The sequence below is a fragment of the Cryptotermes secundus genome, unplaced genomic scaffold, assembly GCF_002891405.2.
Source record: "Cryptotermes secundus unplaced genomic scaffold, Csec_1.0 scaffold1016, whole genome shotgun sequence".
NCBI lineage: Eukaryota > Metazoa > Arthropoda > Insecta > Blattodea > Kalotermitidae > Cryptotermes > Cryptotermes secundus.
In genome coordinates, this window is record NW_019724759.1 from 538,556 (window position 1) to 563,489 (window position 24,934).

At 38.3% G+C, this 24,934-nt stretch overlaps 1 protein-coding gene across 5 annotated transcripts; it reads right to left on the reverse strand.

The window, feature by feature from the left end:
• Positions 1 to 530: 530 nt before the first annotated feature.
• Positions 531 to 23,925, reverse strand: LOC111863011 (cyclic AMP-responsive element-binding protein 1). Of its 5 annotated transcripts, none has more exons than XM_023848940.2 (8): positions 23,821 to 23,925; positions 23,033 to 23,256; positions 19,971 to 20,120; positions 18,915 to 19,044; positions 14,807 to 14,905; positions 5,546 to 5,689; positions 3,783 to 3,870; positions 531 to 3,421 (listed from the first exon to the last, which is right to left on the reverse strand). In XM_023848940.2, the coding sequence occupies exons 2-8, from the start codon at positions 23,234 to 23,236 to the stop codon at positions 3,274 to 3,276; spliced, it is 963 nt and encodes a 320-aa protein (XP_023704708.1). In that variant the 5' UTR covers positions 23,237 to 23,256; positions 23,821 to 23,925; the 3' UTR covers positions 531 to 3,273. The 5 variants fall into 5 exon arrangements, with proteins under 5 accessions (XP_023704708.1, XP_023704710.1, XP_023704707.1 ...); XM_023848942.2 differs by lacking the exon at positions 23,821 to 23,925 and adding an exon at positions 23,680 to 23,814 and having other exon boundaries at positions 23,135 to 23,256; XM_023848939.2 differs by lacking the exon at positions 23,821 to 23,925 and adding an exon at positions 23,680 to 23,814.
• Between the last annotated feature and the right edge of the window lie 1,009 nt (positions 23,926 to 24,934).

The following is a 24,934-nucleotide window of genomic DNA, read 5'->3' on the forward strand; positions in this document are numbered from 1 at the left end:
GATGGGACATCAAGAGATAAACCTGGCAAGAAATCGCAAAAGAAGACTGTGGAAAGAGAGAACAGATCAGTGACTTTTTGCCCAAGGCATGTATAAAATACAAAACATTAGAAGAGATGGCCCTCCATTACAGATATGATGCCAAAACGTGACTGCCACATCCTCATCCAAGAAAACAGGAAGTACCACTGGAAGATGAGGTTGACAGTAAGTCAGGCTTTTTACAGGCACTCTATCTTACAGTTTGGTGGAGAAGGCTGAAATGTAGCTAATGCATAGAACAGAACTGTTCTTCCAGAGTGGTGAGAAGGTGTCAGAAGCTTGTATCCATGTTCTTTTCTTGCATAATGTTAGCATGTATCAAATACAGTGTGTCCCAAAATAATGTTACTTTTTTGTGTTACCATTATAAATTTATAGCACTTTAATATTGAAATCTATTATAGCAAGCCAAAAGTGCAATATTGTGTAACATTATTCTATGAACACTTGTATAAATAAGCAGGTAATTTCATCTTGTGAACTTCATGTACTTTCCAAAGATTATATTCTTTCTTTTCAACATCTACATTATAGATTTATATTTACAAAACATGTGCTATTTATAAAATGACAGTGGCATTGCGAATGTTTACAAAAGAAGGCAACAGTTTGCAGCAAGGTATACAGAACCTTGATTTTTTCATACAAGGAAGAAACCACCCATTTGATATGTAAAAATACAAGTATTTACAATCAGCTGATACTTTTTGTTTCCTTTTATGCTAATGTCAATCTGTCAGTGTACAGCTGAAAGGTATGAACAATATCACTAAATAAAACTAATAATAACCTTCCTTCAGTATTTTATTTCAATCCTAAACACCTGCTGCTCCCCTGCAGACAGATTTCCCATTTCACTACAGGTAATGCATGAGGTTTCTCTATAATTATCAACTGAGACACAGAGCTTAAAGTAGAGAAGTGGAAGGGAAACGTGACTTTTCATAAAACCACATGATGTGGTCCCCTGACTGTCCCTGAACTTTTGGTTGCTTTAAAAACATATCTCTTCATGAAGATTGCAGTCTTCTGGGATGTGATGCTATGTAGTTTGACAGATATTTATCAACTTTTGACAGAGAAAAGTAAAATCCTCCAACCTGAAGACAGAGGCATCAGGTTTCATTAACAGTGACAAATATCTACTCATCGCCATGAGAACCCAAAATCCTGTTATCCCTCTTCATTTTGAGTATTGAACGGTGTCAAACATAACCCGATTAAACACAGTAATTAACATTATATGACTGTTGCCTTAAGCAATAGATATACATCTACAGTGCTTTGGTTCACTTATAGCAAGAGACAATATATGTTTTGATGCACATGATAAAATAAAGGTCATACTATTACAAACATTTACCCTTACAAAAGGAACATCTTAGGAAATAAAACTATTGTTTCTAGATATTATCCATGTCCTGTTTATATTTAAAGCACGTTTTGGACTCATTTTGGCCCAGTTGATACAACCAGTCCATTACCTCTGGACACCAGCACCAAAACAAGATATCCAGTCTCCAAATTGTTGTGCTTTAAGTAAAAACACAATGGATAATGTCCAGAAAAACAATAATTGTAATCATATACTGCTGTAAAAAGCTTTTTGATGGTAGGAAATGTACGCATAGTGTAATCCAAGCACAACTGCTCACTTCTTGATAATCACGAATAGGGCATAAAATGTGCTCCGTACGTTAAAGGTTAAATTCATCTGGCAGTTCTCAACTTCATGTATGTGGACAGAACTAAAGATGCACATGATAAGCCTAGTGGGTGCGTTTTTTTTTTGCTACATTTTATTGCAAATAAAGAGAATTTTCATTTTGAGATCATAACCAGTGCAGGGATGTTCTCAATTAAACTGTGTACTTCCAACTCATGTTTGCGTGTAAAATCAATTAACATATTTATCAAAAGACTTGGGGAAATATCACAGAAACATCAAACAATATATATATACAATTAAAAAATGTTACAAAATAGAACATGCAAAAATTATATGCTATAGGACTACAGTACTGTACAATACTTCCAAATGCCAGTCTTACTGCAGTGTGAACCAACAAGCAAAAGCAGATGTGTATGTCAGGCATATAAAACACACGGTGCCTTGTACATGAACAGAGAATACATGTCCCAACCCCTTACACTTTAAGCGCTGATTTCTGAAGTCTTGTACCCTGCATATTTCTCAAACACGTAGTACATCACATAACAGGAGAAAAATATGAACTTCACTTATGTATCAACTTTTAAAAGCAAAATGTGAAACATTAAATGTAGGAGCTGGTTAACATAGTATCCTATTCCTTCAAGTCAACATTTTCTCATGGAAAATAATGAATGAAATGGAAATAAAAAAGAAGCCATTTATGGTGTTTCAAGAAACAGAACTTGAGACTGTGGTTCTTTTATCCCACAAGTAAAAATATAACACAGCATGAAAATAAGTATGGCACATGATTACTTTCCTAAGCCCTGAGTATGTACCAAAATAACCCTCTAAACAGGAGACATCAGTGGGTGGCATAACACAACTAGACTACCATTTATGCAAACAAAAGGAAAAAGATAGGAAAATAGGTACAGTATTACTTGCCAAGCATGGAACAAGACTTGCATCTTCAATCAGGTCATCTGACATACTTATAACATAACTTTGGCGTTTCATCCCTCACAAACCTTCATACACCTAACAGTCAACTCAAGTTTTCTTCATCTCTACAAACACACTTCCATATATTTTTCATCACTGAAGTTATTTATAGATACAATATTTTACAGAATTTGTTAACAACGCTTCTTTCATATCTTAAGAAAACAGCTCTTTTTAAACAATTTTTGTAACATAAAAAGCAAGGTAAATTCACTCGCAATTTAAGGTACTTTCATATGCCCATGCATTCATTCCTAATGATACAGATTTAGAATATTCAACAACCAAACTAACCTCTCAGACACATTCCATTGCATATTTTCCTTCAGTGATTTAAAGCCAGTCTCCGGACAGCACTGAAGGCCAATCACAGCTATGCACCTCAAACAATCAGCTGACCAACAATACGGTAACTTTCTTTTGGTCACAATATATAATTAACACGATGTTAATTATAGTGTTCATTTTCATTGCACATGTGGCAGAAATACAAAACACAGTAATCAGCCTGCTGGAGGTGGGAGGGAACAGGTGGACCACTTGTTTCCCTGGATGAGGTACTGCTATGAATCTCAATCCGTCTTCTGCTGACAATACAGCTCTTTTAACGACTTCAGCTCCTCTATTAGAGCCTTGTTCTGGTTCTCTAACACAGCCACACGGTTCTCTAGACACTTTATGTACTCCTTCTTCTTTCTCCGACACTCCCTAGCAGCTTCTCTGTTGGAACAATCGCAAAATTACATAATAAACGAAGATGGTTCCTTCCCTTAATTTATGGTTTAATTAATATGCTCTTGGCAGCTCAAACTATAGTGATGAATGTGGGCAACAAAATGGAAATAACGTGGAAGGAAATGGTCACGGCCTATTTCACGGTACTGTTCCAGCCCTCTGGGACTGAAGAAAACCACAAGTTCAGAACAGCTAGTGTCCCAGACAAGAAGGCACAACACCATGTAATTTCAGAACATAACACATGTACTACCTACAGCTCCTGTCATCTCAGAAAACAGGTCCAAGCAATTTGTTTTTAAGTGTGTCCCAGAATACACAATCTAAAAACATCCATCACTCTTACCTGTTCTTCAGTAGCCGCATCTCTCTCTTCCTTGCTTGGTCCTCAGCTATAATTGGTCCTCCACCGATCCCTCCCCCTTGTGTCACCACTAGAACAACACACAAAGTATTTACTTCACTGATATTCAAAGTACACTACAAACTTGGAAGCCACAAACACACGCATGTAGTCTTCAGCCTAAACAATACACAGATTATCACTTATTAGTCCAGTCAAAGTCACATTGCAACTGACGTCCACTCACTCAGTAAGTCTTGGTGTCGAGCCCCATCTGGGGCTCATGACCAGATATTAATTATTACCGTTTGACAGTTGCGGTCTTATTTTTGTGGGGCGCCCTCTCTGACGAGAGGATGGATCTGTCTTTTGTATATGCTTCTGGTGATCGCCAGCACAGTCATTCTCGGATCCGAGTCCTTGGGACTCGCGACCATATTTTACTCCCTCAGATTTGAGATTTTCCTTTTCGTCGCCTCCTACGACTTGCAGGGTCACGGTGGAGGTATTCGACCCCGCCTCCAGAGTACTGTCTTCTAGATATGAGGTGATGTGGGCATCAATGTGTGTTAATTTCTCGACGTCATCAGTATCTCCCAGTGTTTAATAGTGCTTAATGGAAAAATTACTTATGAATAATGATTTGCAAAGAACTTGGAAGCAACTGGTCAAGGACTAATTAAGATACTATACCAGCATCTGCCCAGACAGATTGTGTCCCAGCTGAGATTCAAACGTAGCACCTCACAAATACAATTCTAGAATGTTACAACCACTGTTACCCGCCTGCGATATGATTTAATCTGGCAGAAGTATACCATCATTACACAGGAACATACTGGCAGGCAGGCAAAGTATTCTGACTTGCTGCTTACTCTACAAACGTGAAGATGGAAGGCATATGTTCATCTGAAATGTCAGTTAACTCCTCCAAGGCTGTGTCCATAAGCTATTACTCTTGGCATTCGCCATGTGTGAACCTCAATTCTCATGTCACTTAAACTACAATCTATCTTTATTTATTTATTAATGTGTACTACTTACATGGTGAGAGATGATGATAGAATTCTAATTTAAGATTATAGTTTCTGGAATGTGGCACTATGTAATATATCCGCCAGCATTCTCGAGGAATCTGCTGCCTCTATCTGCCAAAGTACTCCACATCACCGAGCACAGTAATCTTAATACTCACTGCTGTGGGAACCTCATACCTCAGAATTTAAATAGTGTCATGATTTGGAGGTGTGCATGACTTACAGACAGGTTTTGGATTAACGACCAGATTTATTGCACACTCGCCTTCAACTGCCGCCTCAAGATAATCCCTCAATTCTACTCCTCTGCTCCAAAGTTCACATCCTAGCAGGCTGCCATCTCGAAACTTAATGGACTTAAACTATCTTCTCTGTCCTCCTCATAGCCCCTCGGCATGGACCGCATAGAAAGCACGGCTTTTCTATTGTTGTGTGAACTGGTTTGCACAGAAACGTGTCTACTCAACTGTTCCATAGAAATGGCTCTATGCATCACATCTTGTATCATAACAATTCCTCTAGTGTTGCATGCAGGCATTACCTAGCAATGGCTGTTTCTCTTGCTTTTCTAGTATGAGCACCACACTCCAGTGATCGGTACTATCCAAAGAATTTTATTGCAACTGTAGTAGCTGGTCATGGAAGATTTTACTGTTTTAAACTTCTACCCGCCCAAGAACATAATTTCTTTCTTATTGCATTATGTACCATGATGACCCAGTTACATACCAGGCACAAAGAACTGACCATCCTGCCCTTGAGCATACTGTACAATTGCTCCTCCTGCCGTCGTTGCATTCGTCATTGTTAGCGTATGAAGCCCCTGCACAGTCTCGCCTTGACTCGCAATCTGGATTGCTCCTGCTGGTATCACTACAACAAAATAAATTCAAAATACAATACTTCATTTCATCATCTAAAACTTAACCTTGCTTTTTTCAAAGCCATTTGATGATCATGTAATGCACAATTCAAGGCTACTTATTTGGGTTCTATCCACCATCTTAGTTTTTAATAGATAAACCACAAGTTTTTGGAACTGCGTTCTATTTCCAGCTTCAAGATGAGGAATTTCTATTACTGTTGATCCCCTCTGAAGAGCTATTCTTATATAATGAACCAGGGTATAAGGGTAGTCCTACCTAGAGGTGCAACAGAGGAAGAATAAGAACTTAATATCCTCCTCACATGAAGCCGGAAATAGAACACATTTCCACAACAATGTGCTTAATAGATTAAGAATTAAAAAAGATTGGCAAAGTCCAAGTAAATAGCCTCAAACAGCTCTGCACTTGCTCGTTCACTGTGGAAACAATGACACACACATACACATACATGTTGCAACCTGAAGACTGACATTTTGTGCTTCAGCTCATACTTAATGTGCTACGGTGTCAACAGAATTCAAAACTGATCAGGTGATATCACCTTCATGTATTACTGCTATGGTTTAATATATCCAAACACTGGCTGAAACATTGACATTATCTTATAATATTATAATGTATAATTTGTCAACTTTCTAATGATGTACTAAGCTACACCATTATCTGATGATGATGATGATGATGCACCCTCAAAGATGTTTTCAACAAAAATCAGAAGACCTTAAAATCTGTATTTTTAATTTTTTCAGTATTGACGTTATGATTGAATGTAAGTATGCAGTAACTCTAGGAACTATGTACTTCAGTTATGATGATGATATGTCTGATAACGTAACTAGTTATACTGTTTAACCGCTGCTTGATAGTTCTCGTTTTAGAAACAATAAGTCATACCAGTTTTCACTCATTATGTCTACAAATTTCATCCTTTCAAAATGTCACTGTTGTTCTTGTTGTGTTTGCCTGATGTACGCACCAAAACTACAGACTCTGAACTACTCATCATGAATTAGCAAAACAACTAAATGGTCTGACTTCACTCAGAAACTAAGTACTTCCATACAGTAGAACCCTTCTCGAGAAGCAAATAGCTGCTCAGCTAGTTAAGTGATTCCCTGACTATTACAGAACCTACAGGTTTATTAGTGTGCTCACAAAAGCCTGCCACTGGTCCCTATCCTGAGCCAGATAAAACTATCACACCCTCATCCCATTTCTGGATCATCTATTTAATATCATCCTCCCATATATGCCTAGGACTCCCAAGGAATCCCCTTCCTTCAGATTTTCTTACTAAAATTTTGTACGCATCTATTCTTTCTCATGTCTGTCATGCGAACTAAAGCAACCTAGCAATACCTCATATATTCAACTCAATTTCAAAAGGAGCCCTCATATCAAGTTGTCACACGTGTCATCTGCAACTCAACTCCAGAGTGAATGATAAATACAGTCTGAGCTTCCTGCAGATCCTTATACTTCAAGAAACAGTTCAGTCATATTTATAAATAAAAATTATATTAACAACATATCACATTCACGACTAATATACATTTTAATTAGCTTTGACAATTACTCTCACTTTGGCAGGGAATGACGATATCCCTTCCCCTTAACTGTGCTCTCCACCACCTTCCCAATCCCTCCCACTTGTGGTTGGGAAAATTATTCATACCTGCCTGTACAAAATTACAGAAGCAATTTTGTAAACTGCCCCAAGAGATGCACCAATACAATACAATCGAAACCTCAAAGTTACTCACAAACAGGAAACTAGAAATGAAAAACTTTCAAACATTTTCAGAAATGTCTGAGAATGAACAAGTATGATTTTCATACAAATTTTGGAATAACATTTGTCTGGGAGAGAAAGCACTTCCAACGATCAGTACAGATATTATGTTCGTAGACATTATCCATCCTCCTGTCTTTATCTAAAAACACAGTACGATGGATAATGTCCAAAAACATAATATCTGTACTGATGTACCCATCATCACAAACTAAAGATCTTACTTCTGACCATAATTAAATGTTTGCAGGTAGAAGTTCCACATTAGTGGGCTGACATAGGGCTTATAATTTGCATTTTTTGGTACTCAGAAAATCTATACACAAATAATCTTATGACCAGTCTACATGTACTGTTACAAGCTTCTTTCCTTCAGCAATTAATCTCTGACGATTGTTAATAATGAATCAGCATCAACTTAAGTCTTTGCTTAATGTATTTATTTCTACATTTTTGCGCACACACATGCGCACGCAGCCTCTCTCTCTCTCTCTTCATCCTCAAAGACCAAATCTAAGCAACTGAAGATAGTGTAAGCACTAAGCCCTTTGAACAAGTACATAAAAATGACTTAAACCGAAGTAACAGTGGATGTGTAAGGCACCTGACTCCAAATAACAGCCGTCACTTTCACACTTCAATTGCCCTCAAGTTATTAGTTTTCAGCACACATAAATACCCCCCTGTATGCATGTATCTTGTGGTGTAACCATGCTAGTTCCCATCTCACACATGATCTTTAAGCAGTAAGGCACAAATCTTTGAATGCACTTCTCTCTCCTGTGCACTACATGCCCTGCTCCATTCCTGCTTGATCATTCTAACATCTGGCAAAACATACAAATTATGAAGCTTCTCACTATGAAGATTTTTTCTGTGTCCTGTTTCCTCATTCCTCATATAACTACCTACCAGTGAAACAGGACTTAAAGGGGGACTGCGGGAAAGATGCACGATGTTTACTGAATGTTTTGTAAGTCACAGAATAAAAATGTTGACTTGTTTCTAAAATACTAACAATACAAAAAGACCATAAATCAGGCCTTGGTAACACATCAGAATTGGACATACAAAGATGCGCAAGATAAATACACATGCAATTCTACACCTAAGGAATGCTCTTGCCGAAGCAATATGAACACAAAAACATCCCGATGAAATGGCAAATCTCTGCCCAACAAGGGGAACACATTCTTCATGAATGGCATGTTAGGTAAATTCGCACTGGATGAACTTAAATGGGGTCATGTGAACACCAGAGATTCATTTACGGAACTACAGTTTCAAAATCACAAATATAATAATCCCAGCCAGGAAGCTCTTGTTCACCGATGCACAAGTTGGCACCACTCGCATGCAACAGTTATTAGTCTCTTCATATGAATACAATGACATTAATTAGCAAGTGAAATGAAATTCAAAGCCAAAAATAGGCGGAAGTGAAAGCACGAAACTCCACTCACAAACAGTTTTGAGGACAAACTGTTTTCATATGATCAAAACATCCACTGTATTAAGCATGAAAACAATCAAATATAAATGCATATATCAATTTTGAAAAATTGTTAACACACCCACAAGAATGGAATATCAAATGTGAAAACAATTTAATCAGTACAATGTCTTCTCAGGCAATCAGCCTTGTGAAAATGGAGTCAGCATCTAACATGTGAGAAAATCTCTCTGCCTCCGACAGCAGGGATTGATGTGTGACAGCTGATCACACTAGAAGACTTTGCTGAATATAGTAAGTAAAGCTATCCCTGTACCAGGCCATGAAGGCCCATAGGGTTGTGAGACATTGAGGGTCCCACACTATCTAGACAATCGGCTCAAAGATGGCGGTAAGGTTGTCAGCCTTACACGCACGAGAACTATAAATCATGTATTTTAATCAATATTTAGAAAAAATTACTGAAAAAAATGTATGACTCAAGTTCCTTACGATGGCAACTATCAAGACTATGATATTCTTGGATATGACACAGTATAAGAGATTTTTAGGGAACTTATCTACTAAATTAGATTGTGTGACATCCTAGCAGACCATAATCTTGATGCATCATATGATAAAAATGTTATACATAGTGTTCTATATAACTAGTAGAAAATAGCAGCCACTGTCTATAATGGAAATCAGTTACAACTTTTTTCATTCCTACAAGGTGCATTAAATAGCAGGAATGACTATAAAAAAAAAAAGGCACTCACCTTTGGTGAGTGTGGTCACCTTCTATGTACTCTCACCATCTGATCTATGTACACATTCCAACATCTCTGCCATGCCTGGATACACTGCTGGAAAAGTATGTTCAGTACCATCCTTGCATAGGTCTCCATGTCTTCAAGCAATTCAGAAGAACTCTCTTTTGAAGAAACTTTCCTTTTCGCAAAATGTCACACAATGCCAAATCACTGTAATTACTGTTGATATTTCCAACACTGGTATCTGCACTCTGGCCAGAAATGACTTTGCCACAGATACTGTGTGGGGAAGTACATTATTGGTACACAAAACCCAACTTGTCCAGTGAAATATATGGTCTCTTTGAACAAATTCACTGCCATAAATGTTCCAAAACTTGAAGCCTAGATTACTCACTTATTTTGAAATAATACAATCACAACTGGTAATTGCTCTGATATAAAAATCTATTCAGCATGATTTTGATCTTTGATTCTGAAATTCACATCTTCTTGGTCCAAGATTCTGGACTCTGATTTATTTCTGGATTAAATTAGAAGATTCAAAGTCCCATCAACAGTCACTAACTACATGGAGCTGAACAGTCCTTGAAAATGTGACAGATGCTCAGCTACTCAGTAAGTGATGGAACCATATTCACAAGTGCCCACCACCGGTACCTATTCCAAGTGAGATCCAGTCTTTTCTGACCTATTTCTTTAGGATCCATCTTAATATTATCCTATTTATGCCTAGGTCTCCAAAGTGGACTCTCATCTTCAGACGTTCAGCATCATACAATGGCTACAATCTTCAGAGTAGAACGCTGAGTATAATGAGCTCCATCCAATGGACCCAGCAGAGTAGGTTCTGTACTTAAACCTGACAACGGAAGCAAATCCAGCTTCCAAAATGTCGTTTTTAACCAAAAGAAATACAATGGAAAATGTCCAACATGTGCATCAGTTTACGAAACATAACATCTCACGTTTCTTTATAAGAATATTTACAGACCAAAAAGCCAAGCCACTGTGATGCTTTCACACACGCTGCTCTGGTTTCAAAACTCTGCTACAGAATGGGTGTGTACACATTACATCAACCCTAACAGGTGCAGGGTGCATATAATACTGCAAATTAAAAGACAGTACAATGTGACATCAAATCATCATACTCATATTTACATAAGAACACTATAAAATGGGAAATTCTATAATCTGACTATTGTGGAAGTTGATAACAATGACTTTGTTACATAAAGGACTCCATTTCCTTTCAAAATACCGAAGTGTTAACATGTGCATGTGATTCTAGTCATGGGCTGCCAACTCTCAAGATTCAGACTAGAATGACAATTATGGCATTTCTTGCGCTGGAGTTTCATCATGTGCTCTGCCATGTGAAAACAAAGTTAATATCCAGTGCTTTGAAGACTGCATCTGTCAGCATTGAGTGATGAGTCAATCATCACATCGCACCCTGACGATTGAAACAGTCTCTAAAACACTGGACAGCAACTCTGTTCAGAATTCAATTCCCAACAGAGGCAACAAATTTTCAACTTCTCCCCAAACCAACTCTAGGCCCATCTATTCTATCCAATGGGTACTGGGTTCATTTCCCAAGAACAGGTGGCTGGGCCATGAAAGTGACCACTCACATCCATCTTGGGAAAGATTAAGAATGTATGGAGTTCATACCTCCACTTCCCTACGTTTCTTCATGGTGCGGTTTTTCATTAAGCACATGGACAAGTTTAAATTTTACCTTTAAAGGGCTGTGTTGTAATTAGATGAAACTTGCTGTGGGCCAGTCTCTCACTCACTCATCTTAAACCATGGTTAACACAATCAAGGCCCTTCACTTCAAGGCTTTAACTTTGTATAAACCATGGACATTTGCCCCAAAATATCATTCTCACCTGTCATTCCATTCCCTACACTTCAGAATCCAACCGATGTCCTGCAAGATGTTCACCAGTATAACGCAGCATTTACTGTCATAACCACCACTTGATTCATGCCTTTTCGAGGTGACAACCCTGACTTAACATGTGACAATATACATTTAGAGATATACTGGGTAAACAGAGAACCATTCAGCCAGTTCATGCTAATGAAGGACAAAGAATACACCCAGTAAGGATATACAGGATGGACAAACATTACATACCCGGTAAGCTGAGTTTCTTTATACATCTATATATCTATATATGTTTTCATTTGTCCTTAACCCCATCTTGTGTTAATAACAAACAGTTCAGTGTTCTTTCAAGAAAAGTTACAATATGGGTACAATGCTTAGCACACACACACACACACACATTTTCAGAACAAGCAAGCAATCAAATAGTTTTCATTACCATGTGATCTGAAACTATCAGAAACTATGAAAACTACTGTTTCGGGATGTAACAGCATAGTTTGACACATAGGCACCAACATTTTGGAGGAAGCTGCTATCTCCAAAACACTGGCAGCTACTTATCAAATTACAAAGTGCTATATCACAAATGACAGCAGTCTTCAATTTGTTAACCCTTCGAGTGCCACGCCTCTCAATGAAAATATCCGCTAGAAATGTCAAGGCTGAGCTACAAGGTTCTCACAAATGTAAATATTATAATTACGGTATTCTAGAATGTGATACCTTGTAGTTTGGTCAACAGCTATCAGTGATTCAGACAAATCAGGTGCCTCTAGCTTTAGGGGGAAGGGGACAAGGACTTCTGCCTTGAAGACAGATGAGGTAGCAGGTTTCTCTCAACACTGATACCTATCTACCAAACTATACAATGTCACATCCCACTTGATAATAATCTTCATGGTATTTATTCTTCATATAATTGCCCACTGTTAACAACTTCTAAACTACAGTGTACAAAAAAAAAACTGTGGTTTCAGTCCACAAGCGAACTATACCGACCGAGCAACCGCCACCTGTCAGTGAAGTTAGTGCTAACTTTAGCAGATAGAGGGTGTCACGTGGTCAGTGCAACGAAACCCCACAGCCGTTAATTTCAGTTTTCTATACTGGAGCCACTATTTCCTTGAAATAGCTCCTCAATTATCCTCAAGAGGCTGAGCGAACTGCGTTCCAGACCCACTGTTTCTCAGAAAAATCTGGTAGTGCCAGGAATCTTAACTTGGACCTCTGGTTCTGTAGCCAGCATTAGACCACAGTGGTGATCCCACAGTGTACACCAATTCATTATTATTTCCAGGTTTTCTATTCATTCAACTCTTGATTCCCAGCAAGTGCAGAAATCCAAATTTACTTACTGATGGCATCATCAGAAAACTTCCAGAATTTTATGCCCCATTTCTAGAGGTGCTTATTTTGCAGATACTGGACTGTGGGATTTTATCCCAACCAGACTTTCATCAACTGAGAGTTATTCATGTGTGCAGTAATGATCAAACTTCCTATTTGCATGCTCTATAATTGGTCAAAACTCTGCAAGAGAACAACAGATTTCATCTCTGGGGCAGCAAGATTATCATTACTATAGCTCTTCCTGAAAACATCCTGCCAAACAACTGTCTTGTTATATGGTCTGTCATCCTCTGGTATTACTCACTACTGGGCTTTGTAGTAAATCCCATGTTCACAACACGTACATTAAATGCCCTTACATCTGCTAACAAGAAACTGGTTAGCTCTTTCAACATTTTGATTTAGAAGTCAGTAGACAGCTGGAAATGAACTGTTTGTTGTGCATACCAATTTGTTTCTCTGATTATCAAGTTTAAGACAGCAGAGGTAACAAAGAGATTTAAGTACGATACTGGGAAAGAATTCATGGGAGTATTGTTTCAGTCCCATGACTTAGCTGTACAGTCAGGATTAGCTGGCTTCTTAGGGTCAATCTCAGTCCAAGTTTCAGAATTTCCTACATCACTTACATTAACATTTTCATCTTGTAGGTCATATTCTGAATTACTATTACCGGTGCCAAAGGGGTCTTTGCGTGAAGTTTGAATTTTCCCCACTTGTTATCATACTTGTTCACAATTCTTCTCCTCTTGGTATACAATGCCCATGAAACAAACTTGCAGTAACACTTGATTCACCGCCTGAACTAGAAACTTCTGACTGAATTTCACCTATTAATATATCATTGCACTCGAATAATTCCGTCATTCTATCATCAATGTTACCAGCAACAAACATGTGCTTACTCTTTCACCTACCGCTTAAACAGCATAGGTAAAAGTCAGTAATATTTCCTCAAAAGACTTCAAGCAATAGATGTATTTCTTTTGAAAGTACCCACACATTTCATGCCATGAATGCTATACCAAACTGACTAACAAATCAATTTCTTTGGTTGTGGCAGTTTCAATGCAAGTAGCCTGTATCTAACTGGTATGTAGTATACAAAGGGTTAAGCAGTTGTGGCACATAAAAGGTTAACTACTGAGTAACATCACAACATTTCTCCAAATAACATAACTTATTCTGAAATTTATTCTCAATATAAAATGTGAACAAATGTCAGGTAAGCTTTTTTTACCCCAATTCATTATTCAGAGTTAAAAAGAACACTGGACCATCTTGTGTTTTTAAGGTACAGATACATGAAGATACCACTTTGAGTGTGAAGCCAAGGTACAGGATGAAGCAACAAAAACAAATTCCAAATTCCCACCCCCAAGTACAGGTGTTAATGTCACCAGCCTTCCCACCCTGGTAGTTACGGGTACATGAACAAAATGGTGCCAACCAATTTCACATTACATCTTGGTAACAGAGATTAAACACTTTAATGATGGTAATTTGATAACATTTTATTTCACAGTTCCAGGCAAACAGGGACACAAAAGTATGAGGTATCCAAAATGAAACCAGAGAGGGGCTGGAGCACTTAGTGACTGAGAGATAAGCTAATATTCTGTGGTACTTCTTTATTTTGACTTCAATTATGTACAGTTACTTCTGTCATGCCTCTTAAAGAAGCCATATAAACTTGTAACTAAATTTGGTTGGCAACATATGATAAACCAACATCGGGTGTCAAATGGGTGACAGGAAGGGAACAATGTAAAGCCACATTAAGGGATTCTTCCATCCGTTTTTTAACTTTCTGACTGCAAGCTAACCGGACAAGCAATGTTTGAACCAACCTGTGGCAGTATGAGTCTGGTAGTGAGAAGGAATCGAATGAGAAGACAGCTCGCTATCCTCATTAGTGTCAACTTCCGATGAGGATTCACCTCTACCCACTGCAAAGACATGTGTAATATTAATTTCAACCCCAACAATAACAGATCATACCTTATTTCCACTGTGAAAAATGAATAATACAGCTGTGAAACTTTTAGCATAAATGTGTATAACTGGCTTTCAGGTTTGAGACACATCATTCTTGCAACTCCTAACATTTTGGCAAACAATGCAGATGCCATCTTCAAGGTGAATGTTACATACGCACACAAAGTCTTATGAAGGGGGGAAGGAGATGGAGGACGAAGGGTGTCTCCTGGAATATGATGCCATGTAGTCTTGACTGCTACCCACTAACATTTTGACTGAACTTCCTGCTCTATCCCACAGAGATACTGGGTTTTCGGACTTTGTCCATCATCCGGATTCTAAATAACTTAGAAAAAAACACAACATCCAGCGATTGAAGCTGGATCTTTCTAAAGGACCCAAAAGAGTAGGTGTCTTCCCTCACCTGAGGACAGAAACAGATCCAGTTTCCGAAACGTTGTGTTTTTTTCTAAGTTATTTAGAATCTGGATGATGAACAAAGTCCGAAAACCCAGTATCTCTGTGTGCTTCACACCATCATCAGAACCCTATAGTATCTACTTATTCCTGCTCTATCTTCTGCTACCCTAAAGAAAGAGGCAGGAAGCTAGTCCAAAAAGCGGGCACGTATCTACTACAGTACACACAGTGTCACATCTCATGCAGTAACTCACCACTGTAAAAATTCAAATCACATGAACGACTGCTTAACGTCCTGGCACTAACAACTGGACTGAACCCTAATGTTTGGAGAACAGAGCGGCCACCCGATTTCACTTAATCTTCTTCAATTTTCCTGGTACCCTCTCCTGTTTATTCTCTCCTTCCCTGAGACATATCCTACTCATTTCTCCTTTCCGTGCCATTCACCTGAAGATGACAGCTATAGTCTTTAGGTCTTCATCAGACAATGCAGCTCACACCTAAACACTGGTCTTAAACATTAGACACTGGCTGTGGGAACTTAGGAATGTGACGAAAGTGCAGAAGATTACAAACACTCTGCAAGAATATACTGCCTCCATCTTCAGGGTTCAAGTATAACTCGGAAGATTGCAGCATGTTCTCAAATGTTGGCAACCTTTCACCAGATAACATTGCATCATATCCTAATGGACAGCAGTCAATATTTATGCCCATAAGAACCTCAAATCTCATATTACTATTATGTGAAATCAGAAATGCAGGAACTCTTTGTTTTCTTGTATACTATTTTGAGCAGAACTCACACTTAATGTCCTATAACTCAACATTTCCTTTTATTTAACGTTCAATTTTAATGATCCGAAGTGAATACTCATAGTGCTAAATTACCTCCATTTAAGATTCTCTCCAGTTTTAGTGTTCCTTCTGGGATGTGACACCATGTAGACTGGTAAACGTTTCAGGATTTCCAAGGAACATGCTGCCTTCACTTCAAGGTCAAGGAGTGCCATGATCATGCAGCTAGCAGACTGCTCTCCTTACTGCTTGCTTGGCATACTCTTTGACTCTGATGATGTAGGCAGTATGTTCCTATGAAATGACAACGAGCTTCTACCTGACTAAATGACATCACATCCTAGAAGACACCACACAGACACCAGGACAACACCCTCAAGTCTCTCCTTGCGTGCTGCTTGCCTGCAATTAAAGCTACTACATAACACTTATCAACTAATAAACTCCATGGAGCCATGTCCTCCCTAAGAAGTAAACAACTCCTCAGGAACTCCAAAAACCTTTATGGAACCTGAAGGTTTATTACCATGTTCACAAGAGCCCACCACTGGTCTCCATCTGTAGCCAAATGAATCCAATTCACACTATTCTGTATTATAAAATTATGATCAATTTACTTATCCTCCCACCTATGTCCAGATCTTCCTACTGGCATATTTCCTTCTGGTTTTTCCACCAAAACCCTGTGTGCACGCCATGTTTCACCAATGCATGCTACATGCCATAACCATCTCTCTCTCTCTCGCTCCTTTATTTGATCATTTTCATTACATTTGTTGATGTGAAAAAGTTATGAAGCTCCTCACTGTGCAATTTTCTCCAACCTCCTACCACTTCATCCCTCTTCTGCCCAAATATTCTACTTGACACCCTGTTCTCAAATTCCTTCAGTCTATGTTTCCCCATAAGAAAATTATAGTTTTGTGTATTCTAATCTGTAACAAATCAAATGATGATAAAATACTGTATTTAGATATTAACTAAAGAGATTTTTTAATTTCCTGAACAGAGTAACCATTCACCAACCATGTAAATCGCTGAGTTCAAAGAAGAAGCCTTGCAGTAAAATCCTCACTGGGTCCAACCAGAGATCTCTGGCACAGGATGTCAGCACCTTGATCCTATTCTACTGGTGCCCAGATAGGAGAAAATGTCTTGATCCTATTCTACTGGGGCCCAGATAGGAGAAAATGTCTTGATCCTATTCTACTGGGGCCCAGATAGGAGAAAATGTCTTGATCCTATTCTACTGGGGTCCAGATAGGAGAAAATGTACAACAGAATACAGCCATGTGAGTCTGTCCTATAACAACAGGTACAGGACCCTTGCCTCCACAGTCAAAGTTGCATCAAAACCCAGAAGATCAAAACAGTATGTCCCTTCTAAACTTTTAAACTTGAAAAATATGAACATGCCTTTTAAAAACAAATATAACAAATAATATAACTTCAAAACAGAAATTACTACTAGCACACAATTACATATACAGTGCAGAAGTTATGTCATGTTAAACACACAAGAGTGTGGAGAGAATAAAATAAAACCACTAAACACAGTATATGCTTATTAATACTTAAATCATGTATCACAAGTTCACTTCATCCGTGATTATTTATAACATGTGTTTAGCTCAGTAAAACAAGATATGACTAGAAAGTTCATAGATACAGAAAAACCATTACCTTTATAATAAATGGTAGTGTTATTTACTACCAGTCTTGCAAAAAGTTAAATACAGAAACAACATACTCATACTGCTGAAAACATTTAAAGCAGCACACTTGAAAGTTCTATTGCACAATTAATAATTAAATGTATGAACATTAGGGGGTGCAGAAACCTCACAAAAATGTATATATAAATCCATAATGAGACAACAGGATGAAGCCTTAGTCAATTATCTGGAAAATCTGACATGCACGGCTACCACGACCTGGGAGAACAATTTTTTAATGCTTTTGACAGTTCATCTTGTTCTTACAGTGGACCTGTACCAACATGATCACAGAAAATTTCTTTTACAGTAATTTTAATATACAGTACACTTTCCCTTATCCAGAGTTCTATCTTCTGGGATATAACGTCAGGCAGTCCACTGAAAGTCAACCGGTGTTCCAGAGGAACACGTAGGCTCCATCTTCAGGATCAAAGAAGCCAAGCAAGAAATCAAAGTGAAGCAGGTGGCAAGCAGTGGCTGAAGATGATGGCTACCTGTTTCTTAACAAAACATCAACTGACTTTCAGCAGACTACATGGCGCTATATAGCCACTGCTGTGAGAACCTCAAATCCTGTTATCTGGCTACCATGTATAGAGAGAGTGATATGCTGGTAAAATGAATCTGCCATTTGCACAAGAAAAAATCTTACAAACTAAAAACATGAACTCAAAGCAACATATTCTCACTTTAGATCTTGTGCAGTGATGTTCCTAAGCGACACAGCAGATTTACGGGTGAGATTTCGGATACTGTAACACAATCACACATTCAACTAGCCTCTACTGTAGCAACATTGGCACAACAGAGGAAATGTGTGAGCATCACAAATCTGTCTTTGAATACCCATACAAAAACGATAAATTTTCTTCAACACTTGCTCTGCTTGGACGAGAATGCTGACCCCTGTATACGGGATAACCCGGAGATTACGGCGTTAACTTTATCCTCAGATTCTACTACTTTTTAACACAAAAATATAAGATATGTCAGGTAAATTTCCAATAATCAACCACCCATTCATATGTTGGAATGTTACCTGCTATTTCACCTCCTCCAAGGTCATTCAGAATCTTCCTGTAGGATGGTCTCCGTGTAAGAATGTCACGCCTTTTCTTGGTTGAATCGTCATCATTTGACAAGCTGTCATCACTACCTGCATCCACAACCTACAGCACACATGAAGTCGGCGATTAACATTAAGCACGCGCACACACACCAAAATTAATCTATTATTTTGTTGCTGAATACATCTGAAACTAACAGGAGGCATATAGAAAGGATTACTCAAATATGTCACATTAATCATGGATATGAGAATTCAAGCAGTAGTGTACTGTTAACATAATGCATACATATTAGGGATCTCTAGGAGCTCTAGACTCGATTTTACTCAACTGATTTACGCTGACTTTTTACAAACACCTATGAATGGAAACCATAAACAGAAACATAAGACCTACCGTATTTTAATACGTTCCGAAAAACAGACCTGCATAGTGGTGATTATGGGTAGCAGATTATTTAACAATGCTTTAGCAACTGCAGCAGTTATTTAACATCGAATGATATGATAGGATGACTGCATTCGGTGAACTTGAACAGAATGAGTAGCAAACAGCCTGGCCTTTTACAATGTGCTACCCCGATATTCACCTGGAGGGAGTGATATCAGTGAATGATTAATGACCTGGATGGCATAAAGACGTTACCTCTATCATGCTAAACACGTGCCACTTCGCCAGGCATTAACGACCCTCGAAAACCTATCACAGTTCAAAATATTACGTACGTCTCCATGTTTAGATACGAAGCACTGAGAGGCTAAAACATGGAAAAAAACTGTGTTCATACACTTCCAGTGACATTCTCACAATGCCATTAAGTTTATGGTTTCCCAGGACATGAGGGCACATAGTACAGCAGATAGGTACCAACGTCTGGTAACCTGGCTTCGTCTTACTCATCTGTCCCAAAAATGGAGACAGCAGGTTCCTCCAAAATGTTGGTGCCTATCTAAAGACAATTATCTCATTAACACACTGGCCAGCTATATATAAAAAAAGTTGCAACTGTTGCAGTAACATGAGTGTACCTGTAGAGTCTGTAAACTTCCTTGTGTGGTTTGTATTACAGAGTTGGGTTTGCTCACAAGAATTACGTTTCCTTTCTGCAGTTGAACTGGCTGAATATTTGCTGGAGTCTGGATTACTGACTGTTGATTAGCTTGGATTACTGACTGAACCTAAGAAAATGACAACATTAACATAAACATGTCACACAGATGCGAGATTTGAGGTTTTCACGGCGGTGATTATGAAGAAAGCAGTCTTCTGGGATACGGCACCGTGTAGATGTGGTGTTAACCGACGTTTCAGAGGAACGTATCGCCTCCATCTTCAGTCTGCTTGTACCAGTTCTCACAGTCTCTTCGCTTGCAGATTTCTTATTTTTCCTTCTACCCTGAAGATGGAGGTAATACGTTCCTCCAATATGTAGGTTAACACCACATCTACATGGTGCCACATCCCAGAAGACTGCTTTCTTCATGTCACACAGACGTTTGCTAGATTTATATTATGATTAAAATACATTCCTTCAATAAATTTCTTTCTAATATGCACTGAATTCTGAATTAACATAGGGGTAAAGTTGTACCCCTGAGCTTAATTAAGCACTATGCCACAGAGACATATGGTGAATGTAACAATCCTTTAATCTTAGAACATCCACATTTCTCTTTCTGGGGGGGTTTACTGCACCAAGCTTTGAACGTGGGCTTATTGGGTTACAGGGAATGAATGTTCCAGTACTCACTGAACAGAAGAGTGGGTGGGTCTGAGCCTGTAAGAACACTATAAAGAAGAAAAGAGCATCTGCACCTGCCAGGAATCAAACCTTAATTCCAATCTGTCCAGCCTGTAGCCTCGTCTTTTCACTGACTCAGCTGTTCCTGGCTCTCAATGGATCATTACAATGAGTGAAATAAACTAATTACTGATTCTGTCATCGCATTAGTTTCTTATACAAATACAGATTTTGACTTCATATATAAAAAAAATTCAAGTTCAAATGATTTATAAACTTAATATATCATATACAATTCTAAAAATAGCTCTTAAACTAAAGATCTCTATACAAACGAAATAGCACAGTAATCCCTTCCCTAACACGGGGGTTATGTTCTTATACTATACTGTGGATCTTAAAATCATCTTGCATAAGGGCTTGGTTTTATGGGAAATAAGTCATAAGGGGATTCTTCCTCTGGAAATGTATGTATAAAGAAGATCAAGGTTCAAAATTAAGTATGCGTGCTTATATTAACACACACACATGTACACTATTAAAAAATACTTTTTAATTTATGTCTATTGTACATATATGGAAACATGAGGAGTTTCTGTAATGTAAAGTAAGCCCTGGACTTAAGCCATTAAGCACTCTGTCATGAAAGTGAAGGGGGAGGAGGGAGGTGTAGCTGGTAATAATGAAAGTAGGTAAAGTTGTCCCCGTGCTTAACTACTTAAGCACTACGCTATGAAGGTGTAGAGGGGAGTGGATGTATAGATCCATATTTTCTTGAACTCAGCACTAGAGGAAGGTGAGCGGTCAGCTTCACACCCCTGCCGCTTTACTCCCAGGGAAAGAGGCACCAGTACTGGATAGGAGGTTGGGTAGGTCCCAGAGCCAGTCTGGACATGGAGAACGTACGTACTGCACTATAAAGTAACATGGATACTGTACAGCTCCTGGCTACGTCCATCCTCTTTCCTTCATAGCATATTCTTCATCGACAATGAATTGTTTTCTTGGCCTTCTCTACACAAGGATCACAAGTTTTATACGTGACTTTTGCTTCAGCAATAGCCCTAACAGTTGCCTGACTTCGTTCAGTGTGGTTCTAACAGATGTTTCACATGAAAATACCTTCCAACAGGGGCTACACTCTCATCACAAACACTAATTTACCAAGCACATCAATTTCATATTCTAGGGTCATTATTTTTTTAACTTGTTTTGCAGTAGCATTGCTACAATAACGCTATGAGGCCATAATTCAGGGGAAAACATTGCAGTACTATATACAGAACAAGATAAGTTATTCTAAGTTTGTGAATGGGGTGTTACACTATCTGATACACATGTTCTCACAGCAACTCATGGCAACACTGTGAGGCTGGGTACAGTCCGATATCAATTGTGCACAGATTTGTGCATTAGAACTGGAGATCCTCAATCATGGACAAACAAAATTCAGCCCCATGTTGTATAAAACTGATGTCTAAATACATATCCTATATAATGAAAACCATGTTAATCAAACCCATGTTAAACAATAGGCCAGAAGTGGTCGCAGTACAAGGGACTTAGTCCCACCCCACTAGCAATAAAAAAGAATAAACAAACAATGGATTACTGTATACCAATGTAAAATGCTAAATAAAACAATACCAGCATTCTGCAAGCCACTTCCCAACACATTCAGCCATAACTGTTAAAACAAAATTAGAAAATTATAATTAATTATATAATGATATATATATACATAACTCCAATGCAACTATGAAAATGTATGCAGAATATGTTGCACAATTTTCTGGTTTTATCAATTTTACATGTAATAAAATGTATCTCTTTCTCACGTGCAAAAAATGTAAGGTCTAAGAGAAGAACAAAACTCATGCACATAAAATGCTCAGATAATTATAAACAGACCACTCATGCATCATCTAAGTATGAACATCTCTTTACACCTGTCAATACAGCAACAGAAGAAAATTATATTGAACAAGTAATTTTTGTACATGCATATTTAGACATTTTATAAATGATGTCCTTTCTTACAACAAATATTCAAACTGTGCATGTAAATGTGTCACATGACACCAAATGCAGAAAAATATGGTCTGGAATGGCTATGTGCATAATCCATATTCATATTCTTGAAACATCCAAAGTAGGAAAAAAATAAAATGTGCCTAAAATACCACTGGTCTGTAATCGCTTTAAAAGATTTGTGAGCATTTCAGAAGATGGTTCAGTTTTAACTGGTGGCAATATATCGTTAATGACATCATTTATTAATAGCTCATATGAGAACACACTGGCCAGAACACTTTAGGGGAGAGGCCTGGGGTTCTAGCACCCCTGTACCTGTGCTGTGGCTGTACTGTTGTTTACATGTGTTGGGAGTGTGAGTTGCACGATGCTCGTAGCGGCAACTAGGTGTTGTTGCTCAGAGGAAGAACTCTGTACCGATGTGACAACCACTGAAGAGTTGGCATCCGCAGGTGAATGTGCCAAAGGATCAACTCCAGGGTTGCCAGCTGTTCCATTTTCTTCAACCATACCATCCATAGCCTTGGGATGTTACCCCCCTAAAAACAGTGATACACAGATAAAACATTCATTAAGACTAAAATATTTTAATACATCTTATCACTGTTCCAAGTATTTTACCATAGTGTCAGTACTAATTAAACTGCTTACTGTGCCTTAAATTAAAATTGATACTTAAAACATTAACTCAGAATTTGGTATATCATCACTCGGATTTAAAAATATTAATCCATACTTCAGTAAAACAACATACTACCTACAACTAGAATTACTGATAATAAACACATTCCATTAACGTATATAAATTACTATTTCATAACATACTTGGCGTAAAACGTTTTCTCACATCTGAAAACATTCATATTCACCGGGCTAAATCACGGCATAAACCGGGAGAAATGGTAGGGCTTATTTCTAAATTTACACATACTAATCTCTCCGTAAGACGCCATATTCTGTACCTTTTCCTGTAAGAGAGTAAAACAGTCTTGGAACATTTTTTAAGGCTTTATTTCACGAAATCCTGCTCTACACCACCCTCAGAGGTTCCTAATAAACATACACCATGCTTCGTTGTTATTATTCTTCAGCTGAGTTCTTACCAGTTACGTATTCCTCGTCACCAACTTTGCTGCAATCGGAGTGGGCAAACAGGCAAGTACGTAGTAGCCACGTCAAAATTCCTGGGCCTTCGTCACAGGGCGAGCGGGAGGGGGAAGCGTCACGGGCAATATGGCGTATGTATCACTACGCGCCTTGGAACTTACTGACTAGGGAATTTTACAAGCCCCAAAAGTAGTAATGCGGTTGTGGATGAGTCAGTGCATTGCATGTTACGCAATAAGAATTATGTACACGTTGTTAATAACGACAACTCCATATCATAAGGTATAGAAAAAGATGAAGTATTAGAAATCCCTATTCACTATTCAATTCTCGTATTATTTTCCCTAGTTCTCGCATATATTGTCAACAGGCCAGAACTACTTGATTATGCAACAACCATGTGGGATGTTAGCGGCGCAATATATGAAAACGATTTCTTCAGTTTCCCAGCAGAGCAATGTTCCTGCCCATGCAAACAGTGCAGAACAATTATATTCCCACTGAAATCTGAAAAATCAAGTTGGTTTAGTGTTCTGGTTTGCAATGTTGGTGCGAAATACAGGTTCATTCAGTTCAGCAAAATGTTTCGTATTCGGCAGTTATTAACGAGAATTAGATTTACGGTAACTGGTATTTTAATTGTCATTCAAGTATAATTATTTTAGCTGAAATGAAATGCTGTGCATTACGAAAACAATAACACACGACCACTGTCGAAACAGGTTTTCCTTCTATCCCCTCAACCTCTCCGCGTTGACGTCACCGCTTGACGTCATCGCTTCTAATGACGCCCCTAGCTTCAACAATAAGAAGCTAGAACAAGGATAATTTGATGTATTCTGTCTGGTGTCTTAGAGTTCGGTTACTGTTAGAAAAATTGAATTGTATGACATGTTCTCGTAAGTTATAATCCGTCTCAATAACCAACAGCAGCTAAAAAGCTTTCGACGGTGACTTAATCATAAAGACCATTCTTGAAATGTACTAAGCAACAGGAGTTAAAGTCCAACCCCAGTGGACAATAATGAACAGCTACGAAAAGGCCAGACAGCTAGCCTTCCGCTGCCTTCCAGTACTAAAGCCAATAAAACGGATTACATCATAAACACA